The sequence below is a fragment of the Xenopus tropicalis genome, chromosome 6, assembly GCF_000004195.4.
Source record: "Xenopus tropicalis strain Nigerian chromosome 6, UCB_Xtro_10.0, whole genome shotgun sequence".
Classification (NCBI taxonomy): Eukaryota; Metazoa; Chordata; class Amphibia; order Anura; family Pipidae; genus Xenopus; species Xenopus tropicalis.
Window position 1 is genome coordinate 117,844,292 of NC_030682.2, and position 24,408 is coordinate 117,868,699.

At 38.0% G+C, this 24,408-nt stretch overlaps 1 protein-coding gene across 2 annotated transcripts; it reads right to left on the bottom strand.

The window, feature by feature from the left end:
- Positions 1-1,899: 1,899 nt before the first annotated feature.
- On the bottom strand, positions 1,900-12,370 carry ttpa (tocopherol (alpha) transfer protein). 2 transcript variants are annotated; one of them, NM_001008184.1, is given in 6 exon segments: positions 1,900-3,360; positions 3,928-4,038; positions 5,560-5,653; positions 6,133-6,326; positions 9,694-9,847; positions 12,116-12,370. In NM_001008184.1, coding segments are annotated over 4 exon segments (555 nt in total). In that variant the 5' UTR covers positions 12,320-12,370; the 3' UTR covers positions 1,900-3,360; positions 3,928-4,038; positions 5,560-5,650.
- Between the last annotated feature and the right edge of the window lie 12,038 nt (positions 12,371-24,408).

The following is a 24,408-nucleotide window of genomic DNA, read 5'->3' on the forward strand; positions in this document are numbered from 1 at the left end:
TTTGACAGAAAAAAAGACTGCGTGGCTTTCTAATTTTGGAAAAAGCTGGACAATGACCAAATTAAAATTGTTTGGATTTCTAGCAAGCATTTTTTTGGTGTGCAGAATGAAGAAATTTTACACAAACATTACTTTTGACCTAGTACAACTATTTATACACTTGAAAAAAAGCATTCCTTTAATAGGGGGAATTTCTGACATCTACTGAGACATCACATAAATATAAACTGCATGTGTTAAGGAACAATGTGAGATTATTGTAATCAAATAAAGGATATGCAAATGATTCTCCAGCTATCAACATACTGCGTAAGTTGCATTATGGTAGCACCCCCTTTTTCTAGCGCAGTGATCCATAGAATAAGGGGCACGTTCATCAAATTACGATTGATAACGATTGAATACAAAAAAATCAAATATTTTCTAAGTTTTAGAACTGTGCGTATTTTATGTTAATTTGCGCAACTTTTTCGTACTTTGCGACAATTTGCGCAACAAAATTGTATTTGTCGCAACGAGTATGAAAGTTCCGGATTCATTCAAGCTTCCTTGGGCCAGGTTGGATCTGCAGAGTACCATTGAGTCCTATGGAAGGCTTCCAAAATCATGCACTGAAGGTTCAAAGTCAGAAAGGTTTTTGCACCGTTTATGATCTTTCGCATATGAAAATTTCGTGACTATCGCAAACGACAATTTCGGATCGTAAGTACGAAATTTTCGTATTCAAACGGAAAAAAAGTTCGTGACATTTTCGATCATCAGAAATTATCGGATTTTCGTGATTCGGATTCTTACCTTAGTGAATCTGGCCCTAACTATCATGTCATTAAAACCTTGACCTTGCTTAAATGAAACCAGTGGTGACCCCTAAAAAGTTTTTGGTAGCTCAGGATTTTATGACAATAAAAGTTAGTTTAGTTGAACAGATGAAGCAGTTCCTTGAAACCCCCTTTTAAATGTTAAATTAATAACTTTAAATCAATATTCTTGTTGTCTAAACCAGGCTTAAAATAGTATCCCTTTAACCCTTATTAGTACCTCACATTATATTGAGCAATGGAAAGACTTGTCTCCATTAATCTGCGCCACGTGCCTCATCTGGGAAAAAAGCTAGGGCTAGAATTTGGGATAGGCAGAGTATGCATGTGCCAAGGGTGCTACTAGGGTGGTGCATTTTAAATAAAATAAATGATTAAATAGCACCCTAAACTCCCACTGCCCTAAGTCCACCCTGGATGAAATTTTTTGAATGGGAGATGTGGGGCATTCAGATGGTACTATTGTGGCAAGAGGGCCAGCAAGTGAGAGCATGTATGTCCTGTTTAAAGGTAAAATGCCTTTGGCCTTGCGCCTTTTTATGGCCATGGAACACAGAGGTGACTTCTGATTTCCTTATATTGTACAATAGGGGGTACATTATTCACTATATATATTAATCCAGTCTCTTCTATTATATTGTAGCGTGATTCAGAGAAAGGCTAAGAATTCAACCTTTTAAAGATAAGTCATCTGCCAATGGGAAAAAGAAGTTCCACTGGATTTGAACCCAAGTCCAATTGAGCACACATTCATTTTGTCCTAGGATTTGTGGAAATTGCAGCAAAAAAAATAATTTTTTTTAAAAAAGTTATTTTTTGTCAAGTTTCTATCCCAAGATCATGGTGATTTTGTTCACATTTAAAAAGAAAAAAAATTTTTCAGGAAGTAATCACAGAAAAATATTTTTGCAAAATATTATTGTGATCTTAGTTTTATCACAATTTTAGCTAACCATGGCAAAAAATTTTGTGATTTGGGTTTTTTTTTGCTAGTATATTTAAAAAAATCACAGACAAAAGTCCAATGCATTCGCATGCACACACAGTTTCTTAGAATATACTTAAAAAAAGTTAAAATGTGTTTTTTGCAGTTATTATTAATGTTCTTTATTTATATAGCGCCAATATATTCTGTAACACTTTACAAAAATTATACATAATTATACATAATTCACATTAGTAGAGCTTACAGACTAAGGTCCCAGTCACATTCACAGATACTATGGTCAGTAGTGGTCAATTTTAGACTCACCACCCCCCCAAGTCATTATAACCACTTACCTGAAACCCTGGGTTAGTGCTCTTGTGTTCTGAAAATTGCACCAGTTTAGGTTACTACTAGTGATGAGCGAATCTGTCCCATTTCACTTCGCCATAAAATTTGCGAAATGGCGAAAAATTAGCAAAATGCATTTGTTGTGCGTTATTTTTTGTCGCCTGTGTCTTTTTTGTCGCCTGCGTCTATATTTTTTGTTGCCTGCACTTTTTTTCCGCGACCGTGCCCAATTTTGACACAACTGCGCCCTTTTTTTGTGGCGACCGCTGCATTTTTTTGACACGACCGTGCCCAATTTGCCATGCGACAAAATGTCGCAAAAAAATCCTTGCGACGAATTGTTCCGTGGCAAATTTTTCCAGAAGTTTTGTGAAACAATTCGCCAATGCCGAAATGCGGAAGTTCTCTGTGAATCCATGCCTGGTGAAAAAATTTGCTCATCACTAGTTACTACTGTAGGGGCACCAAGCAGTCTCTTCCAGTAGAGTAAAATGAGTATTGAGTAGAGTAAAACCCTGGCTTTTTGCTTCAGCTTTTCATACTATGCATTGCATCTACAGAGAAGATCCAGGAATGCATGCGGTGCCCCTACAGTAGTACCGCAGGCCATTGCAGTTTTCAATGAACAAGAGTGCCCAGGCCCAGGGTCCCAGGTAAATGATAATAATGACTAGGTGGTGTGTCTACGATTTTCCTTCTCCTTTAAGAGAATTTTGCAAGACAAATATTTTTGTAAACATTTGTTGTATTTGCACCATATTACAATATGCATTTCCATGGTTTCAGAACCATATGCTTTTTAATCCTACCTGCAATGGTCAAAAACCAAAGACTAGAAGGAAGACTTGGTATATGTATAGATATTTATTATAAATTAAAATAGTATTCTAATCAGGTTTCTGTTCATCTTTAAACCTGCCCTTTATTAAACCTTGCTTCCTCTAGAGCACCAGTTTTTGTTAAGAAACAAAAAATAAATCTTTGCGTGTTTAAAGTTATGTGTAATGTTCCCTATCATTCTTTATACAGCAACATCTGATATTTTAGCTTTATATTCTCTTTGACTGCTTGTTACCCAGGACCCTCTGCAAACTGTTTGTTCTGAGATATACTGAGCAGGTAATCTTCAGAGCTCATGATGTGAGCTGTCCATTCTTCGCAGAGTTCACTCATTGCTGGCCCTGTCCCCCCATATTCTGGAGGAAGAATGCTTGTAGAAAAGTGCTGGTTTAGAGTGGGTATATAGTTGCTTCCATGCATGTGAACCTGAAAAAAACCCAAAAGTTAGAACTTTGTTGATTTTTCAATTAGAATAGAAATGTGTAACATCTTCTGATACTGTATTATAGGTCGCCTTTGTGAATCTAAGTGCAGCATGCAAATTGCAACAGTAAGGCTGAATTCAGCCATTTTCTGCACTTGGGTGTTCGCAAATACCCACAGGCCTCTGCTTCCTAATACTAATACAATAAGTACTAAGGGGCATGTTTAGGAAATACTTCTCCAATCAGCATGTGAAACAGAGTAAAATTACCGGTAATCAAATAAACCAATGCCTGCAAAAGAGAGAAAGTGCTGTACAACTTTATCCACACTGTTGCTCATGTATCCAGTATATCGCATTTCTGTGGCCAAATTGTATTAAAATAAAAACATCATGCAAAACCAAGTTACACAGGCCTTTGGCAGTCCTGGAGGCCATAAACCCCTCAGATGGCTACATCTCTCGTGTCAAGCTTCCAGCTGGAAAACCCTTAGCTAGAGTATAAAGTTTGAATAGATTGTTGGTACAAAATGAAATAGCTGCACACACAGCCAAATATGTTCACTCACCCGTTGCTTTATTTTGTCAGGCAAAAAGGGCTTAATTATAGCAAAGACAGGATGGAAGAATAAAGGCTCATTTATAAGATGTACTCCACGGACCTTCAGTGGAAAGGAATCCTGAGAGCAAGACAAAATTAATAGTTATATTAAAAATAGAGGAAATCATAACATTTCACGAGTTACCAAAAAGAATTATCATGGAAAGCATTAGATTATATAGGTGAGATGTGCAGAGTAGAGAAAAGTTCAGTATTTAAAATACAGCATTTGTGGCCATATTCTCATTTAGCCTTTAGTTTTCCTTCAGTGTCATGTGACTTTAAAGCCCTGGACAACTGAAGGTGATTTATTTTTTTTTCTGATTTTTCATGTCTTGTTGAAAATTTGATGATTACATTTGCTCAAACATAAAAACTGGATGTGGTGCACCAATAAATTAAATGACATAAATTCAAATAATTGGCTGTAGGGTTGCCATCCTTGAATATTGGACAGTCCGTACAGGGGTCGAGAGGGTGATATTTAGGGCAAGACCCCATGGAGCAAGTTACTTGCCCGCTATAGCCTTTCTCATCGCTTCAGTTGCCGAAGTCGCACAAAAGTTCCTGCAGGAGGAAACTTTGCGCAACTTTGTAAACTGAAGCGATGCGATGGGCGTTCCTCCAACGACTTCGATAGTTGCCGGTGGAAACCCTTTTTCGGAGTGGTAACTCGCCAGCAATAGCAGCGACCTATCGCGGACAGTTAAGTAGCTCCGTGGGAGCTTGCCCTTAGGGATCAGGCTGGTGACATCATTCGCAGAGTTCTGATGCGGCAGCCCATAATTGGCTGAAATGCACATCAGTTAGTTATAAGTTCTGTCTGGACAGGACTGTCTGAAATCTGGACAAGCAGTTTTGACCTGGACTGCCTATGTACAAAACCAGAAAAGTGGCAACCTTGGTTGGCTGGCTGCGACTTAAAGGAACAGTAACACCAAAAAATGAAAGTGTTCTAAAGTAATTGAAATATAATGTACTGCTGCCCTGCAATGGTAAATCTGGGGTGTTTGCTTCAGGAACACTACTACTATAGTTTATATAAATACGCTGCTGTGTAGCCATGGGGGCAGCCATTCAAGCTGGAAAAAAGGCACAGGTTACATAGCAGATAACAGATAAGACACCATTGTATTCTACAGGGTTTATCTGTTAGCTGCTATATAACCTGTGCCTTTTCTTCTTTTAAATGGCTGCCCCCATGGCTACATAGCAGGGTACTTATATAAACTCTAGTAATGTTTCTGAAGCAAACACACAACTTTTACCAGTGCAGGGCAGCAGTACATTATAGTTTAATTTCTTTAAAATATATACATTTTTTGGTGTTACTGTTCCTTTAAGGTTTGTCTTGGTGAAAGACTGCATCTCAGGTACTGGTGAAAAAAAACAATTTTATTCTATTTAAAGCCTGTACTAGTGTTTCTCCCAAAATGCTACAATATTTATATAAAGATGTTTTCACAGCATGCCTTTTCAGAATAAAATAGAAAAAGTATTTTTGTTATAAAGATGATAATGATAATACATTAGAAATAATTAACAAAACTAACTTTAGGAGGGATGTGCTTTAAAAAAATATTGACTCAAGGTAACCCACCCAGTTCTCTTCCTCTAAATAGAGTAGGGGCTGCCCTGCTGCCTGTATTAACTCTGAGTTGCTGTGGAAAATGCATATCGGCAATGTAAAACTACTAAAATGTAAAAAAAAATAGAAAATGTATGTAAATGGCACAAAAGTTTGTAAGAGAACAATGTTACATTTGCTTATTGGGGGTTTGCTCGCCTTTATGCTTCTCTGGGTAAAACCTACTTTCTTAAAGATTACTTTACAAATCATTAATTTCTTTTCTGTGGCATAAATTCTGACTCTGCACGTTTTTGTGCATTTTTATGGTTCTTTGAAATAAAAATCTTGCACTTCATTACAGTAAATTGCTGTCAGCTGTATCTAGTGGCTGCAATTCAGGCCTATTTCACCACTTTGGCAGTTTTGCAAATTAGTTCTACTGTCTTTATGTGAGTTACAAATGTAACCTTGTAGCACTTCCTTTCTTGTTTAAATGATTTGGGCTATTGCATTTCAATAAGACACTTCTCTAAATATTTCAATTAAATGTTATATAGTTTTATGTTTGTTGTCTACAACATAAACATGACAATGAAAACCTACTGCCATTACTGCAGCTATCCTTTTGGCCATTGTTGGGGTGATCTGAAATGCATGAGCAAGGCGCCATCCCTGGAGATCAAATATAGCCTTAATTCCGTTCCTCTGTGTCTCTGCTTCCTGCACTATCAGCTCGGAGGTTATGAGGCTCACACGAAACACTTCATATGCTGTAAACAACTTTGGGTCCCAGTATTCTGGAAAAAAAGGCCCAGATTTTGCTTACTCTGTGTATTAGCTACAGATAAATTATAATATACAGAATCAGCACATTTTATATCAACATTACAAAACAGGTATTATAGAGCTGCAGATTATATTATGTAACACGTTGTTAAAGGAATTGAAGTGAAACACAATGTTTATAGCCATTGATTCACTTTTGCTTTGTTTCCCCACCCCTAGAGACAGATTCGTTGGCCCTATGGTGCTATTAACCCGAGGAACTTGGACAACATCAGACAACTGTAACCCATGGTAGGTAGTGCACACACTTTTTACACTACCAAAAACATAATCTTACTCACAGTATGCTTACACACTACTGGGGGGGACATTTACTAATGCTCGATTATTTCAGTTCGGGTTTTTTGTTGCCAAAAAAACAGATTTTGTTGTGGATAAAAAACACAATCTTATCACAATTTATTATGTAACAAAACCATAACATAGTAACATAACCTTGTGTCTCAACCCTTTCTCCTTGTAGATTATAAGCTCTTTTGGGCAGGGCCCTCTTCACCTCTTGTATCGGTTATTGATTGCTTTATATGTTACTCTGTATGTCCAATGTATGAAACCCACTTATTGTACAGCGCTGCGGAATATGTTGGCGCTTTATAAATATATGTTAATAGTAATAATAATAATAATAATAGTAAGTTGGGTTGAAAAAAGACATACGTCCATCACGTTCAACCATAAATAACAGTAACAAATCCGAATGCAAAAATACACCAGTGAAAACCTCTCTAGATCGTGAAAAAGTCAATGTCACATGTCCCTTTTACAATTGGAGGATCTTGTTTGTTTTGATTTTCGGGGGGAGGGGTTGACGCTGGCCTCTGTGCGACAATACAAAAAAGTTGTGGTTTGTGTGCAAAAAATAAAGATGCCATTTGTGAAAATGAATTTAGTGTTGGTTTTAAAAAAAAAAGATAAAACCTCAAAAATCCAAATGTTAATAAATCCCCCTCTTAAGGTGGCCCTACACAGGCAGATTTAAGCTGCTGATTCTGGCCCTTCAGACCAATTCTGCAGCTCATCTGCCCATGTATGGGGCCCTCCAACAGGTCTCCCTGGCCAGTAGCTAGCTAAAAATTGGCAGGACAGGTTTGGACTGGAAGGTCGAATATGCCCTGACATTCCAAGTACACAGATGCTCAAACATCTACTCAGTCGATGTGGTCCTTGCTCCAACAGCTAGTATTCCCATTGATGTAATCTGATTGGTTGGCCCTAGAGCCAAACAATTGGATTAGCCCTATATTTCCCACTTAGATGGGCTTTTAGGGGGAAAGATCCACTTGTTTGGCAACCTTGCCAAACAAGCAGGTTTTATAGTGTTTGGCCAGCTTTACACATAGCACACAGACACACAAAATAGCAATTAAACACTCATACACAGATTGTTTACTTTTTCTGTCTTGCATGTTGTCATGTCATCATAGTATTTCCCTGGCATGTCCAGAGTTAAACTTGTCAGCATTTGGAACTGTGGAAGGTGACAAATTCATCTAGGTTACTAGACAATTCGGAGCCAGGCCATCTGGGGCAGGGAAGCTGAGGCCTTTGGTTTCCTAAGAACAGCAGGAGGGAGCAGCTAGTAGAAAATATGGATTAGAGAAAGGGGTCCATATTTCCTTTGCTTTAGGGTTCACATCCTCATAAATCATATATTGGTTATGAGGAGGCCCCATGCTTCCCAATGATACCAGACAGGGACTGCCTATACCCACCAGTTAGGAGGGATAGTTTCTGGGGGACTGGAACATGAGACACCCCTCATGTTTAGTATCATTTTGCCCACATATGGGTTAAAACAAGCCCATATTTTCATAATAATATTGGATACTGGCAAGTACCAATATTATATGACAAGAAACTGGCTTGAGAAGTGCAGCTCTCTACAGGGGGTCCCAAGGGACAACTCCCTCCTCGTGCATACGGTAATGAGGGAGGGGCCCAGAAGTAGGATAAAAAGGTACTCATTAGTTCATACATGGGGTCCTAATTCTGTTGGGGTGTGTGCTCAATTTTCCAAACTCTTTCCTCAGGAGGACACAAAAGATAACTCGGTAACGTCCATAGGATTTCTCCGTGTTTTATTCCCTTTTATTTTATTTACTGTTTTGTATGTGTATGTCTCTTTTTGTAATATCTTTTTGAATGCGCTGTTTACCCTTGTAATATTAAATATAAAATTGAATAAGTTATGTCCTTTGGCTCTAAGACTCATGTACCTGGTATAAATGTTCGGGCCTAGAATGTTCTAACCTCATGTCTGTGAGTGGAGGGCAAGGTGTCTGTGTAAATGCTACTTAACTAGTTGACTGCTAGCAGGAGAGTGTGTTTGACTGTAATTTAACCCTTTGGCTGCTAGAGTGCTTGTTGAATTTTTGGAGTTGGAAGCTAACCCTACTTACAGTAAGAGGGAGTGTGTGATACAGTTTGTGTATTAGGAAATAGTACCTGTTGTAGAGAGCAAGGAGATATTCAGATTAGGTTTCTATTGCCTGTTAATGATAGATGGTGGCAGCGAATAGTTATTTGGGTCGGTGGTGTTTTTGGGGGTGCCTGATGTTAGTCTAATGTTTATTGCCCAGAGTGACTGCTAATCACACTGTGAAATAACTTTTTTTTATGTTGGTAATGTTTTTTTTAGCAATTTTATTGCATGTTTAGTTCCACAATGTTATGATTGCTTGTTTGTGTCTGTAGAACCTTTATTTCACAGCAAGTGATTAGTGATTTTGAACCCAAATCTCAAAGAAGAATTTTCTTGTTGCTTTTGGTTTTGGTGTATTTTTACATTTGCGTTTTGTGGTTTTGATGCATAATGAATACCAAAAAATTCACATTTTTTTTTACACAAAAAAATTTTTTTAGCACAAAAAACCCACAAATTATACAAAAGAAAGAATACGGCATTGGTAAATCTACCCTTAACTGTATCTACATGCCCTAATACGTTCACCCAGCAGTAAAGACAGATATGGCTTGTTAAATACAGCAGAAAATAAATATTCGAATGCCTAATCCCTATTTGCAACTTGCAGAAGAGATTACTGATTTATGTGTGACATAAGCTCTTTTGGGCAGGGCCCTCTTCACCTCTTGTATCGGTTATTGATTGCTTTATATGTTACTCTGTACGTCCAATGTATGTAACCCACTTATTGTACAGCGCTGCGGAATATGTTGGCGCTTTATAAATAAATGTTAATGTAATGTAACATGTATCTTGTTTATTACATAAGTCAGTTTCATTTAAATACTTTCCTGCCTGTCATTGTTGACATGTTGCTACACTAGCTTATTATTATACACTGCTACTTTTCTTACCAATCCTGTATATCAGAACTTTGCTTCCAGAATCATCCCTAGACCTTAGGACTGCATGATAGCCGGCACGGAAAAGATCAAGAATGGGAGAAGGCCGCAGGTCTGCAGTAATTTCGGGACATTCTGCTCTCCATTTGTGATAGTTTTTAAGTAGCTAAATGATAAATAAAAAGAACTATTTTTAGATAGAGAGGTTAAGGTGAGCAATATATATATAGGTATAGGACCTATTATCCAGCATGATCGGGACCCAGGGCTTTTCGGATAAGGGATCTTTTCATAATTTGGATCTCAATACAGGTATGGGATCCCTTATCGGGAAACCCGTTATCCAGAAAGCTCCAGATTATGGAAAGGCCATCTCCCATAGACTCCATTATAAGCAAATAATTCTAATTTTTACAAATGATTTCCTTTTTTCTCTATAATAATAAAACAGTACCTTGTACTTGATCCCAAATAAGTTATAGTTATTGTTAAAACAAGCCTATTGGGTTTATTCAATATTTAAATGATTTTTAGCAGACTTAAGTATTGGAGATCCAAATTACGGAAAGATCCCTTATCCAGAAAACCCCAGGTCCCGAGCATTCGGAATAACAGATCCCATACCTGTACCAAGTCTACTAAAAAATAATTTAAACATCATTTAAACCCAATAAGATTGGTTTAGTCTCCATTAAAGGAGAAGGAAAGGCTAGTAAAGAGTTAATCTCAAGATGCAGGCATACCTTCAGTTCTCTCAATAGTGCCCTTAAGTCTCCCCATATTTCTCCCGTTCAGATGATCAGTAGCCAAACAGGAAGAAAAAAACGCTGAGCTGTGTAAAGAGAGTTCCCATAATGCCTCGCTCCTGCACAGACACCCAGACCAAGTGAACATGCTCAGTTAGTAAGACTATGAGTTAGCTTCCTGCTGATTGGCTCAGACCCACATTCCTAAGGGGGGGGAGTGAGTTCTTAGCATTCTTGAGGGAGGGGGGAGCAGAGAGCTGAAAGCTGCGTGTCTCTGGCAAAGGAATTACAGACACAACTAATCTTTTTTCAGAGAAGTCAGTGCAGCATTTCTGTGAGTGCTTATGGCTGTATTTACATAGACCTTTCTGATAAAGCTTACTTAGTTTTTACCTTTCCTTCTCCTTTAAGGAATAATTATATCTTAATTGGGATCAAGTACAAGGTTCTGTTTTATAACTACAGAAAAAAAGGAAATCATTTTTAAAAATTAGAATTATTTGCTTATAATGGAGTCTATGGGAGATGGCATTTCTATAATTCGGAAGTTTCTGGATAAGGGATCCTTTACCTGTATATGTATATATATATATAATCTGTATATATATATATACAAATCTGCTATATATATATATATATATATATATAAATAAGGCAGTGCTCGAGGGCAAATATGCAACCGAGAAATCGTTGCATGCATTTTATTTCCTTATTTTTTTCACTTTTTTTAGTAATATGTACCATTGGGAAATGCCAAAAAGAAAATAGTAAAAGTAATACCCCCTTCGACATGTACAAATTACAGTGCAAACAAACAAACAAACCAAGGACACTCATACACATTGGGTCACATCAGTCAGTTAATGGACAATGTCTCCTACACTAAAATAGCCAAAGTACTTACAGTAGTAATTTTACCAATATGAGCCCAGTAAAATGCAGTACACAATGTGGCTGAGCACTCATTTATACTAGCACTGTGTTTTATTTGTCCAGTTGTCTGGTTTTAGTGCATAAATCACAAGGGTCAGCTTTGTAACAGCTTGATAAGGAGTTCCCTGTATATAGCACCAGCTGAAGCATATACAATAGAAGGACATGTAAGTGAATGCCCATGTCCCACCCTTGCATCTTCTTTTCCTTCACTGGCACAGCTCATGACTTACTAACTGTCACAATATGGCAAAATGCCATGCCAGCTTAGGCAGAGACATTTATACGAGAAAAGGATGGTGCACTGTGTGTGAAAAATCATTTTGGGAATCAATTTATGGTCAAAATCTGTCTAGGATAAATGAGCATGCTATTACTATACTATAGCTGCCTACAGTAACTTTCTTGCATATTTTTACAAATCAACATTTTGTTCAAGATGCACAATATTTTGTTTCTTGTGTTCTATAAGCTTAAAAGAATAAAGCTATAAATCAGTTTTGCACAAGGATATATGCAAAATAGTCGTTTTGGATAAATACTTAATATATATATTTTAGATATAGATGTTAGGTGCACCCCTGTAAGGATGTATCCTATGATAGTGTTCTGAGTACATCCTTACAGGGGTGCACCTAACATTCGCCTGCAGAGAACCGAGATATGTTTAACTGTACAGACAAGTATATGAGAACCCCCATTCCATATTCCACAAACTATAAGGAACAAATATGTTTGCTATTTGCCTGGGGTACCTTAAATGCCAGCTCTATGCAGAAGTCCCTGGCTCTCAAAAACCTTAGTAAGAAGTCATCAGACAAGCCCAGGGGCCAGATGGCACTGTCTGCCTCAGCTCTCTTCCTTATGATACTGATGGCCTCTCTCACCACAGGGGCTTGATCGGGTAATTCATTCAGTTTGGGGTTTCCTCTTAGAAAGTCAGCTGCCACTTCAGTCATGTTCCTGCAGCAACAGGCTGACTCTCACTGAAATGCTACACCTCCCTTCCCAGAAAAGGGGGAGTGTTTTGTCCCAGCACTGAGTCTGCTGCCCGCACACGTGTTTCTGTAGGGAATGCAGGGCAAGAGAGGCAACTCCTCCTTCTGTAAATACAGCCCTCAGAAATCAGAGACAGGCAATATCATGAAATGATGGATATGTGTCTTTTAGCCTTGCAAAGAATCAGGCTAAAGTGACACAACAGTTACACCATGGTGCATAATTACTGCTAATTATTGTCACTATGCAATGTTCTGATTCATAAAAAGACATGAAAAAAATTCTAATAGAAAGTAAAACAATTGCTTCCATGTTGTATTCAGCCATTGGCAAAGGGCTGTTAGTTCTACGGCAGGCAAAGAGGGCATGCATCCTTTCCTTAAGCTCCACAGTGGCCCCAAGTTTAAAGGTGTATTGTATTATGTAACTTTATAGTTTTCATTATATACATCAAGGCACGTCCCAAATGCATCCGTGCTGCTGTTATTATTATTTATTTATAAAGCGCCAACATATTCCGCAGCGCTGTGCCATGAAACTCTAATTACCACTATCTCCCACACAAAGTATCTGTAGCCCTGAAGTTTACTGTAGTCCTGGATATTCTGACCATCTAAGAAGACATCCAAGCCCTTTATGAAGAACTGAATCTGCCAACACAGCAACACAGGGCATTCCACAACCTCACTTTCCTCTCGGCAAAGGACTGTAAGGGCTGCTTTAGGTGAAAATTCTATTTCTCAAGTCAAAAGTGGCAAATTCTTGTTCTATGTACATTTCTATGTAAAAAAAAAAAGACCCTGACCTCTCTCTCTATAGTGTCTTCTAATAAAACAGGTAGCTGACATTTGCTTCAATATAAATACAGTAACTGGTAAAAGGGGAATTTGTGCTCACCGGTGCTTTTTATTTCTGCAGTCCCTTGAAATGATTATCGCATAAACCCAGGAGCTTCAAAGTTTGGAGCCAAAGATGATGTGTGTAGTGTAGTAGTGTAGTTTCTCAAGATGATGGTAAAAGTAGGAAAGTCAGATACAAACTTTAAAAGTAAGGTAAAAGTGAGGGGCCGCTCCAAACTCACTGCCAAGGTTAACTAGAGCAGGCCCCTCAAACATATCCCTCTAATGTGGTGTGATCACAATAATTAATTCATTAAAAAGAACTAGGTGTCATGTTATCACAGTGTATGTTGTACTTATAACTTGATTTACTGTGGGTGATTCAGTTCCATGTGCTACAGGATATACGGGGTTAAATTATGCTGTCATTTGGGCAGTAATCTTGTTATAGCCCTTAGAGGCACTGGTGCCATTCTGTCTGCTGAACCCCTTTCAATATGGGAACTCCACCCCCTACTGTGTTTCCTGTCCATACGGTGTCTGCGTCTTCACACTTACAGCTCTGAAAGGTTATCAGACAAATGGATGAGATAGCATCCTTCTTAGGGGGGAGGGGTGAAGAAAGTCAGTAGATTTCAGGAGTATTTTCTAAGGGGTTTATGAGTGAATATATACTTTTTGGGAGACTTGGGAAGAGGAAGCAACAGGCAGTGAAATTGTGAAATTGTGAAAAGTGAAATTGTGAAATCAACTGAAATTTCAAACCCTCAAAAGGAAAGGAACTATCTTTTCCAAATGAAGGGAGGCCCAGAGACCAACATCCCTACTTCCCACTAAGGCCCTTCGGACTCTTATGGAACCGTCAGCCTCACTGGATCTGTGCAACTTTGAGAAACAATACCATTAGGGACTGCAATATACCAGCCTACCTGTGGCTTGGCTACATATGGACCATCTGTGGGACACTCTGGTAAATGCTGCCAGTTGGTGGCACTAACTCTTTGGCTTAAAATGGTACCAACATCTTGTGCTAATTATGGATTAAAAGTACAGGAATGGGATCCCTTATCCGGAAACCTGTTATCCAGAAAGCTCCGAATTACAGAAGAGCCATCTCCAATAGACTCAATTTTAATTAAATAATTGAGAATTTTAAAACTGATTTCCTTTTTCTCTGTAATAATAAAACAGTACCTTGTACTTCATCTTAACTAACATATAAATAATCCTTATTGGATGCAAAACTTTCCTTTTGGGTTTTATTAATGTTTTATTGATTTGTTAGTAGACTTAAGGTATGGAGATCCAAATTACGGAAAAACCCCTTATCTGGAATACCCTATCCCTGACCTCTAAGTTCTCTTGCCTGATAAATATACCATGTTATGGTGCATGGGTCAAAAAGGCCTGTTACACTAGGTACAGGTATGGGACCCATTATCCAGAATGCTCAGGACCTGGGGTTTTATACATTCCACTGAGGATTAATTACATCTTGGTTAGGATCAAGTACAAGCTACTGTTTTATTATTACAGAGAAAAAGAAAAATGTGAACTACTTGATTAAAATGGAGTCTATGGGAGATGATCTTTCCGTAATTCGTAACTTTAAGGATAATGGGTTTCCGGATAAGGGGTCCGATACGTGTACGTATTTCTTTTATTCTGCCAGAACAATGGTATCATTACACTGGGCTTTGCGTGTGCCTAAAATGAATACCCAGTTTAACAAACAGGATTACAGGATTACTGTATTTGCATTCCTCTTCAACATTTTTTACTGTCTTCAAATGGGGGTCACTGACCCTGGCAGCCAAAAATTATTGATCTGCAAGCTTACAATTGTATTATTTTATTATTTATTTTTCTATTCAACCAATCTCTTATTCATCTTTTAGTCTTTCATTCAAACCACTGCCTGGTTGCTAAGGTAATTAAGACCCTAACCACCAGATAGCTGCTGGAATTCCCAGCTGGAAAGTTGCCGAACAAAAAAAAAGCTAAACTACAAAAATAATAAAACAGTAGTTTGTACTTGGTTCTAACTAAGCTGCATGAATCCATATTTGTGGCAAAACAATTCTGTTTTTTTTTTTTTTTAATATTTAAATAGTTTTTAGCAGACTTAAGTTCTGGTGATCCAAATTACATAAAGATTGCTTATCTAGAAAGTCCCAAGTATTTCTGATAATAGATCCCATACCTGTTTTAAGAAATGATTCTGCTTTTAGATTTAAAGGACTATATGGCTAATTTGCAAAGCAAGTTCAGTGTGCAAGCTGTAAAAGTCACACACACTGGGCCATGTTTTGCCCACAATGCAGAATTATATATTTTTTTTGGGTTCCAGCAAAGTAGCATCCACTGCAATTTTAGCGTATTTACCAATACAGAGGCTTAATTTTATATGAAAGACAGAACTGCCCTGCTCAAATGATGTCACTGTGAATGTAATGTTTAATATTGTCTAATATTTAAACCACCCTCTGAACTCTTGTAGGAACAAAATAAATCATTGATGTGATGGCCTTTAACAGAAAGTTTACTGTTTGCTGTTTTGGCTCAATCTACCTAAGCTCATAGGTCAAAGTAAAATTGTAACTAATCAAACAGACCCAGCTCCTGCCTAAAATGGTTATATCTGTTAGATGTTGCTAATCATATAGTTTTCTGGTTATATCTGTTAGATATTGCTAATCATATAGTTTTCTGGTTATATCTGTTAGATGTTGCTAATCATATAGTTTTCTTTAGAGCTGAAGGCTTTTATTATTAGGGGCATGTTTTTTAGTCATCAAACCTTTGCATGTTCTTTCTCCTGTGGTGCCAGGTACTGATGTGGAGTTACGCTGGTCCATACCCATGTGATTCCTGGTACACAGCAAGCCTCCAAAGAGCTCAGGTTAATGATCTGTAGTGCAAAGATAGTGTCATGCTTTATGAAGAAATACTAACAAGCTAAAAGCCTACATGACAAACAAATTGAGCAAATTTAAGGTCAAAACATATTAATGATATCCTCTTGTCTCCTACACTGATTTGTGGAAATACATATGTCTCAGGGACAACTATTAAGACTGAAAGAAAGGAGAAACCCTCAACCGTTATTTTAAAGAAAATGTTATTTTGTCAGGCCTCTCCTTATAGAAATATGTGTAATAAAGTTTAAAGCCAAGAAACTGTAGATACGCTGGTAAAATTAAGGATAAACTTTCACAGATATGATTCTTGCCTGCTTTGAATAATATTTTAGACAAAAATTGTAATTGTATTATTTCTTTATCATTATCACAGTGGCTACAACCATTGCAGTAAAATTAAGTTTAAATTCCAAATATATGTTTAAATGCCAAAATGTAGAGTAGCAAAAGAAAAACAGTAATTAAAAAACTCCCTAAACAAAAACACAAAGATCACTGGCACATTTCTTTAAAACATAACTAAATAAAAGTATTTTTTGATGCTGAACATCTATATTTATGCTACAAATCAATAATACAGGTATAGGACCCGTTATCCAGAATGCTCGGGACCAAGGGTTTTCCGGATTAGAGGTCTTTCCATAATTTGGATCTTCATACCTTATGTCTACTAAAAAAAAAAAAAAACATTAATCAAATCCAATAGGATTATTTTGCATTCAATAAGGATTAATTATATCTTTGTTGAAATCAATTACAAGGTACTGTTTTATTATTACAGAGAAAAAGGAAATCAATTTTAAAAATCTGAATTATTTTATTAAAATGGAGTCTATGGGAGACAGGCTTGCCAAATTCGGAGCTTTCTGGATATTGGGTTTCGCGATAAGGGATCCCATACCTGTACTAACATTTACATAAAAGTGATTGCATATGATAGGGTTTCTTTTCTACTAGTATCAGGTATTATGTGGACTGAAGGAGAGAAGGTTTCAACAAAGATCCAGAATTTCTACAGACAAGAATTTATTTCAAGGCTATGTATTGCTACAAAAAAAAAAAAATAGTGCCAGTTGTACTACTCCTTTGTTGTGGCACCACCTAGCGATTTTATAGATGTACTGACATCTATTAACTTACAAATCTCTAATTAATAAAGGAACTATTGTGAAAATAAAAAAATAATATAAGCTTCATCTTTTAGAAATAAGGTATTTTCTAAATATAATAAAAATCTGTACCTTTTCTGCAATGGAAAGTTTGGCGTCACTATCTCCATTTCAGCAATCTGTCTCTTGATGCAGGAGTCAGTTTTTGATTGAGTTAGGTCAAATACATTGGTTTATGCTTCCTTTCCCTAGTTAAAGTATTAGAGCTGTATTCTGAATAACCTTCTCCGACACAAAGCTGCATGTAGAGAGACAGATTACTGAGAAAGGGAAAGTAAAGAGCAACTTGATTATTTCAGAAATGGTACAAATCGCTTAATTGACTATATTTAGAAAGTTTCTTATTTCTGCAAGATGAAACTTGTGTTAAATTTTATTTTCTGTGATAGTTCTCTTTTAAGTGCCAAAGTAGCAAAACGGTGTGCAGTTTTTAGCAACCCTTCTGAGTTTGCAGTGAAGCAGCAACTAAATCGGTTGATGTTTTCAAAGTAACTTTAAACACAGCTTTGATTTTTATTTGATGCTATTATTTGCACTTTTTCATACTCACAAGGAAACAAAATTGACTTTATCTAGAATATCACTGAAATCATGCTGGCAGCTCAGCCCTGGAGAAATCCAATTTTCTCCTACGGGAGGATAAATATTTCTGTTTGGGCAAAGGGAAATTAAATTTTATAAAACACTGGTAATTTTTGTCATTGAAATACTTATGAAATAAAGGGATTATAGTAATATTTTGCTACTATAATGTAATTTTCATCAAGATGTCAATAATGCCTTTGAAATTGTTCCAGCTTTGCCACAAATGTTTTACAGCTTTATAAATAGATATTACTGATAATGGACACTGGCAAATAGCATGCAAGAAGTACATTTTACAATTATAAATTAGTCTCACAGCCCACTGTGTTTCCCAGTTCTTGGAAATGCTGCTGAATAAGGAGCTCTATATAATAATACAGACAAAAATAGATTGTAAGCTCTTTTGGTCAGGGCTCTCTTTACCTCTTTGGTTGATTATCATAGGATATGTGATTTTTTTTATCTAATCTGTCTGTTCCATGAATACCATTTATGGTATAGCACTGTGAAATATATTGGCGCTTTCTAAATATGTGCTAATAATATTAATAATTAAGCCATATTAAAGGGGTTGTTCACATTCAATGTCCCAATCAAATTAAACCCCCAACAATGCTCTCAGCATATCAGAAAAATCATTTTCCATTAAAAAAAAGGTAAAGGACCCATTATCCAGAAGGCTCGGGACCAAGGGTATTCTGGATAAGGGCTCTTTCCGTAATTTGGATCTCCATACCTAAGTCTACTTAAAAAATCAATAAAATGTTAATTGAACCCAACAGGATTGCTTTGTATCCAACATTGATTATTTATATCTTAGTTGGGATCAATTACAAGGTACTGTTTTATTAGTACAGAGAAAAAGGAAATCAGTTTTAAAATTCTGAATTATTTTATTAAAGTGGAGTCTATGGGAGACAGGCTTTCCGTAATTCAGAGCTTTCTGGATAACGGGTTTCCGGATAAGGGGTCCCATACCTATAATTAAAATACCTGTTAAAACAGTCCTTCTGTCTCTCTGATCAGTTTTCTGAAAGGATGAGAGTGGCCTATTTTGAACTTGAACTTGACACATTGAGAAATTTCTATATGCTGACATCATGTCCAGCTTTACCCTTACTTTTTTTTTGCTATTAGACCAATTCATTGGTTGCTTGTTCACTCTAACCAGTTGCAAAAATTGAAAGGTCTGTAACGCTTTTCTGACCCAATTTGGAATAAACCCAGGCTAGTAGTGAATAGAGAGCATGGGTTACATTTGCGACACTTAATAAAAGGGGTGAGCCTCCGCTATATGGGAGAATCAAGATGGAGCGAGGGTGTAGTTGAACTACAACTAGCTGAGGTGTGTTGTGCAGATAGTGAATGATGGACGCCAGAGGATTCTTTATAGTTAACTATGGTACAAGTTTATTGAACAAGGCACAACTTAAAAGTGCAGCAGGGTTATACTCACAGACACAGCAGTGTTTGATGGTCACAGATAGTACAACAGAGGTGACCCTTTAGGCACAGAATAACCCACTTGGAGGATGCACAGAGGACTAGTTGACACCCGAGATATAGACCCTTCAGAAGGGAGTGTTCCGGCCATCTGTGGTCCAGGGGAGAGCTCCCAACACTGGTACCCGGCGTCTAACAAAACCGGTCCCTAAAGAACGACTACAGACCCGGGGTGGACTAAACCCCCTTACAACTCCTGGTTGGGGCTATTAACTGCCCTTACTAGATAAGCTGACTACAATCACCACTCCTAGAGGGTGCTATTAATAAATCTGGCTGTGCTGGCTTTACCTCGTTCACGGGGCCCTGTCCCCGACTTACAATTTAGCAGTTTCTCCTTACTGGGGCCTACTTGCCTCAGGCTCAGTGACGTGAAGCCTTGAGACATCAGCAGCCAAAGAGGAAGACACTTCCTTGTGCCAGACACTATATAGTCTGCACAAGGGGAGTGGTCAACCTGGCTAAACCTATAGGGGGTAGCCTAAGAACTGTAATCTGAGTGTAGAGGGCTCTGCCCTATTACAACACAGATAAGGAAAAGATAGGGGATAACACCATAGGGAGCTTAACCCTATGGGTCCCTACAGGTCATTGGCTAATTTCTCCCTTGCAATGGTATAGGCAAACAGGCTCAGCATATCACATACTGTTATGTCAGATTTGCACTCTGTCACAAGCACAGGAAGCAATGTCAGACAGGAGACACACCCAATAAAAGTTAAGTCTGCTGCCATTACTACGTGTGACATCATATAAGGAAGTAAAAAAGCAACTGTAGTGTTTATAGGGGTCACTGGCCCCCCTCCCAGCACTGTGCAGAAGTGAAGGATGATTTTGAGGTGAATATCTCTTTAGCTGCACATTTTTTGTTAACTATGTATATGGCAAAGATTGTTATATTAATGTAAAGTAGAAGTCTGTGCAGACAATAGAACTACTGCAAAAAATAAATGAAACATTAATTTTACTGATAGAAAAAAAAAGGTTTACTTATTCTTTAAGATATAAATAATCCTTATAGGATACAAAACAATCCTATTGGGTTTACTTAATGTTTTATTGATCTTTTAGTACACATAGGGGCACGTTTACTAACCCACGAATCCGAATCTGCAGCTCCAACCTGGCCCAAGAAAAGTCACCATACTGAAGCTTGAATGAATCTGAAACTTTCGTACTCGGCGCGAAAGCTGCGAAAAAGTTGCGACAATTCGCGCAAATCGTAACGCTACGAAAAAGTCGCGACATTTTGCGAAACATTCGGAATGGCTACGAAAAAGTCGTGAAAATTTTGCGAAAAATCGCAAAATACCGATCATTACGAAAAAAACGCATTCAGACGCCGTCGGAACGTTCGTGAGTAAGTAAATGTGCCCCTTAACGTCTGAATGTGTTTTTCGTAATGATCGGTATTTTGCGACTTTTTCGAGCGCTCAATACGAAAGTCGCGACAATTCGCGAAAGTCGTACTGGCTATGAAAAAGTCTCGACAATTCACAAAATTTGTAATGGCAATGAAAAAGTCGCGACAATTCACGAAATTTGTATTGGCTATGGAAAAGTCGCGACAATTCGTGCAAGTCGTAACGGCTACGAAAAAGTCGCAAAAAATACGAAAAAGTCGCAAAATGTTCGTTTTCCAATCCGAATTTTTCCCATTCGGATTCGTGGATTAGTAAATCAGCCCCTTAAGGTATGAAGATCCAAATTACGGAAAGACCCCTTATCCGAAATACCCTTGGTCCCGAGCATTCTGGATAACAGGTCCTATACCTGTATTGCAATATAGGGACCAACAATCCCTGTTTTGTAATGGGGAAAACATTTCTGGTAGCTTAACAGGTATATAAACAGGTATAGGATCCATTATCCGGAAAGCCGTTATCCAGCATGCTCTTATTTAAAAGCCTTTCCCCCATAGACTCCTTAATTAAGTAATTCAGATTTTTAAAATTGATTTCCTTTTTCTCTGTAGTAATAAAACAGTACCTTATTTGGTCCAAACTAAAATATAATTAATCCATACTGGAGGCAAAACAATCCTATTGGGTTTAATTAATGTTTTATTGATTTTTTAGTATTAATAAGATATGGAGATCCAAATTAGGGGAAGACCCTTGGTCCCAAGAATTCTGGATAACAGGTCCTATACCTGTATTAGTAAATATTGCCCTTTTATATCCTTTCCCTTGAGCCACCATTTAGTGATGGGCTGTGTGCTCCCTCAGAGATCAGCTGACAGGAAGTAATGCAGCTCTGTAACAGGAAGTAGTGTGGGGGTAAAAGGCAGAACTCTGTCCATTCATTGGCTGATGGGGCCTAGCATGTTTGTGTGCCTTGCACTGTGCACTGTGAATCCTATGATCCAAGGAGGCGGCCCTTAAAGGAGAAGGAAAGGCAAAATCTATTAAGCACACTATTAAATAGTACTACTATTGATGTGTAAAAACGCTATATTCCTGGCTTGCCTAATGAAAGAATTACAGAGATACACTTACTAGAACCTACATACTTGTTTCAGTGAACGGCGCCGCCATCTTGTCCAGCATGTCAGAGATTGTCCCCCCCACCCCACAGCATGTCAGATTGTTCAGTTCAACGCTCACTGTCAGGACAGATTAACACTGCCAGCAGCATACCCCCCCTGCTGCTGCCGCCGCCTCTGGGCACCAACAGGACACAGACACTGCCAGCAGCACCAATCCCACCAATGGATTGTTTGTGGGTATAGTTTTCCTTTAAATAAATAATAATTTAATTAAATAAATATCCCTGACCCAGCAAGAAAACTGGAAGGTCTGATAAACCCTTTAACCAGGTTCCCATCTAAACAGTTACATAATGCTAGGAGGTCGGGTTCAAAGAAAAGGCATTTTTACCCAAAACGTTTTTGCACCAGATAGCAATTTAACAGAACAATTATAGATTCTTTAGAGAGGAAGTAAGCTTCCTTCCCAATGTAAAGCATGTTTCTATGAGGTTGTGATTATTCATAGAAGACGACAACAACTATAAATGTCAAGCAGATACTGGACTTTTAAGGTGATCTTACCTGTAGACCAGTCTATGGTGGGGGAGGGGGGCAAAGCCAAGGAGGTCCAGGAATAATGGGGAAAATGTGAAAAGTAACTACATCAAAACTCAAATTCTCATAATAATAAAGGGCAAAGTCGGCACAGGTGCAGTAACCTCTTTACATAGCAATGAGATGTTTGCTTTTAAACAGGTGACAAGTAAATGCTATCTGCTGTAGATGATAAGAACTGTTATAAACTTTACCTAAATTACATAGCCCCTCTTGTAACAGAGCTAGATCATTTGGAGGAACCATCTGCTACCCAGATAAATACTAGAGACTTCTTCAGCTTCTTACAGAATACTGTAAAGCCACTTGAACATTGTGAAAACACCTTGACCCAGTTAGTAAATGGGGTTTTCCAATTAAAGAAAAAACAAACAGTAAGAATAGGAGTATCCTCGGATTTCAACCTTAAAATCTGTAAACTTCAACCTCAATTGCAAATTTACATTCATACCATAGGCCATAATGACGCAACCCACAAATATATATTTCATATTCAGTAAACCTTGCCAACCAGGCCAACCTCCAATTCGCTACGCTTTGCGTGCCCAGTTGCCAAAGTCTTTAGGCAGGCACACAGAGAAGCGTATGGAAGCGGATCCGCTTTTCTCAACCTGGCAGAAAAGTGCAGGGCTGAGAGAAGTAGATATACACTTTGGGGCACATTTACTAATCCAGGAACGTCCGAAAAGCATCCGAATGTGTTTTTTTCGTAATGATCGGTATTTTGCGATTTTTTCGGAAATTGTCACGACTTTTTCGTAGCCATTTCATCGCCACTTTTTCATAGCGTTACGACTTGCGCGAATTGTTGCGACTTTTTCGTAGCCTTTGCGCCGAGTATGAAAGTTTCGGATTCATTCAAGCTTCAGTATTGTGACTTTTTTGGGCCAGGTTGGAGCTGCAGAGTGCCATTGAGTCCTATGGGAGGCTTCCAAAATCATGCTTAGTCTGAAAGTTTTGCCCGCAGTTTACGAGCGCTCAATACGAAAAAGTCGCGACAAGATACGAGCAAATCGTAACGGCTACGAAAAATTCGCGAAAATTCGCGCAAGTCGTAATGGTTACGAAAAAGTAGCGACAATTTACAAAAAAGTCGTAACGGCTACGAAAAAATCGCAAAAAATACGAAAAAGTTGCAAAATGTTTGTTTTCCAATCGGAATTCGAATTTGTGTCTTATTAAATCAGCCCCTAAGTCTAACCTCGCCCTTATTGTGAAGAAAGATCATAGTTGGGGGGGAGGGGTGGGGATAGAAAAGCTACAGCCAATAACTACAGAACAAACAAAAAAAAAGAGATGGCACCATGCCCCCCCAGACCTGTGGTTCTAGCTGTATGGACTGAAATGTTACTTGCAGACCTCAAATCAGTGGCCCCTTTATATGAATAGCAGTCCGCTGATCCGTAACCTCAGGTACATGGTTCCAGCAATATACGGTAATCAGACCTTGGGTCATTGACCCCTCCCTAGGAATTGGGTGCCATACCTTGCTTCTCACTTCCCATCTTCCTTCTCTTCAAATATCACACATTCCTGCACACTAAGGTGAGTCTTTTAACTGCTACTTTTTCTCAGAAACACTTGGAAGATATAGTATTAAAAAATAAGATCTCCTATAAAGGAAGTGTGTCTGATTAAGTAGTAGGTGAATGATGTACTGCAGTGTGCAGGGACAGAAGCAAAACGGGTCTGTGATACCACAAAAGGACCACAAACATTTTAATTAAACTTTGTCCCTCTAATAACATGCCAGAGCCTCTTGCCTTTTCTGCCCTAGTTCCAGTTCTGGAAAAAATAAAGAGCCTAAAATGAAACATTATTGTTGGCATATTTTATTAATTATACTTTACTAAATTATCCCTTTTTTTTGTTTACCAGCACAAGTTAGAGTTCTAAATTAGCCATTGTTCTGTCCCTACATTGTGAATAATCCAGCCCTTGTTCACA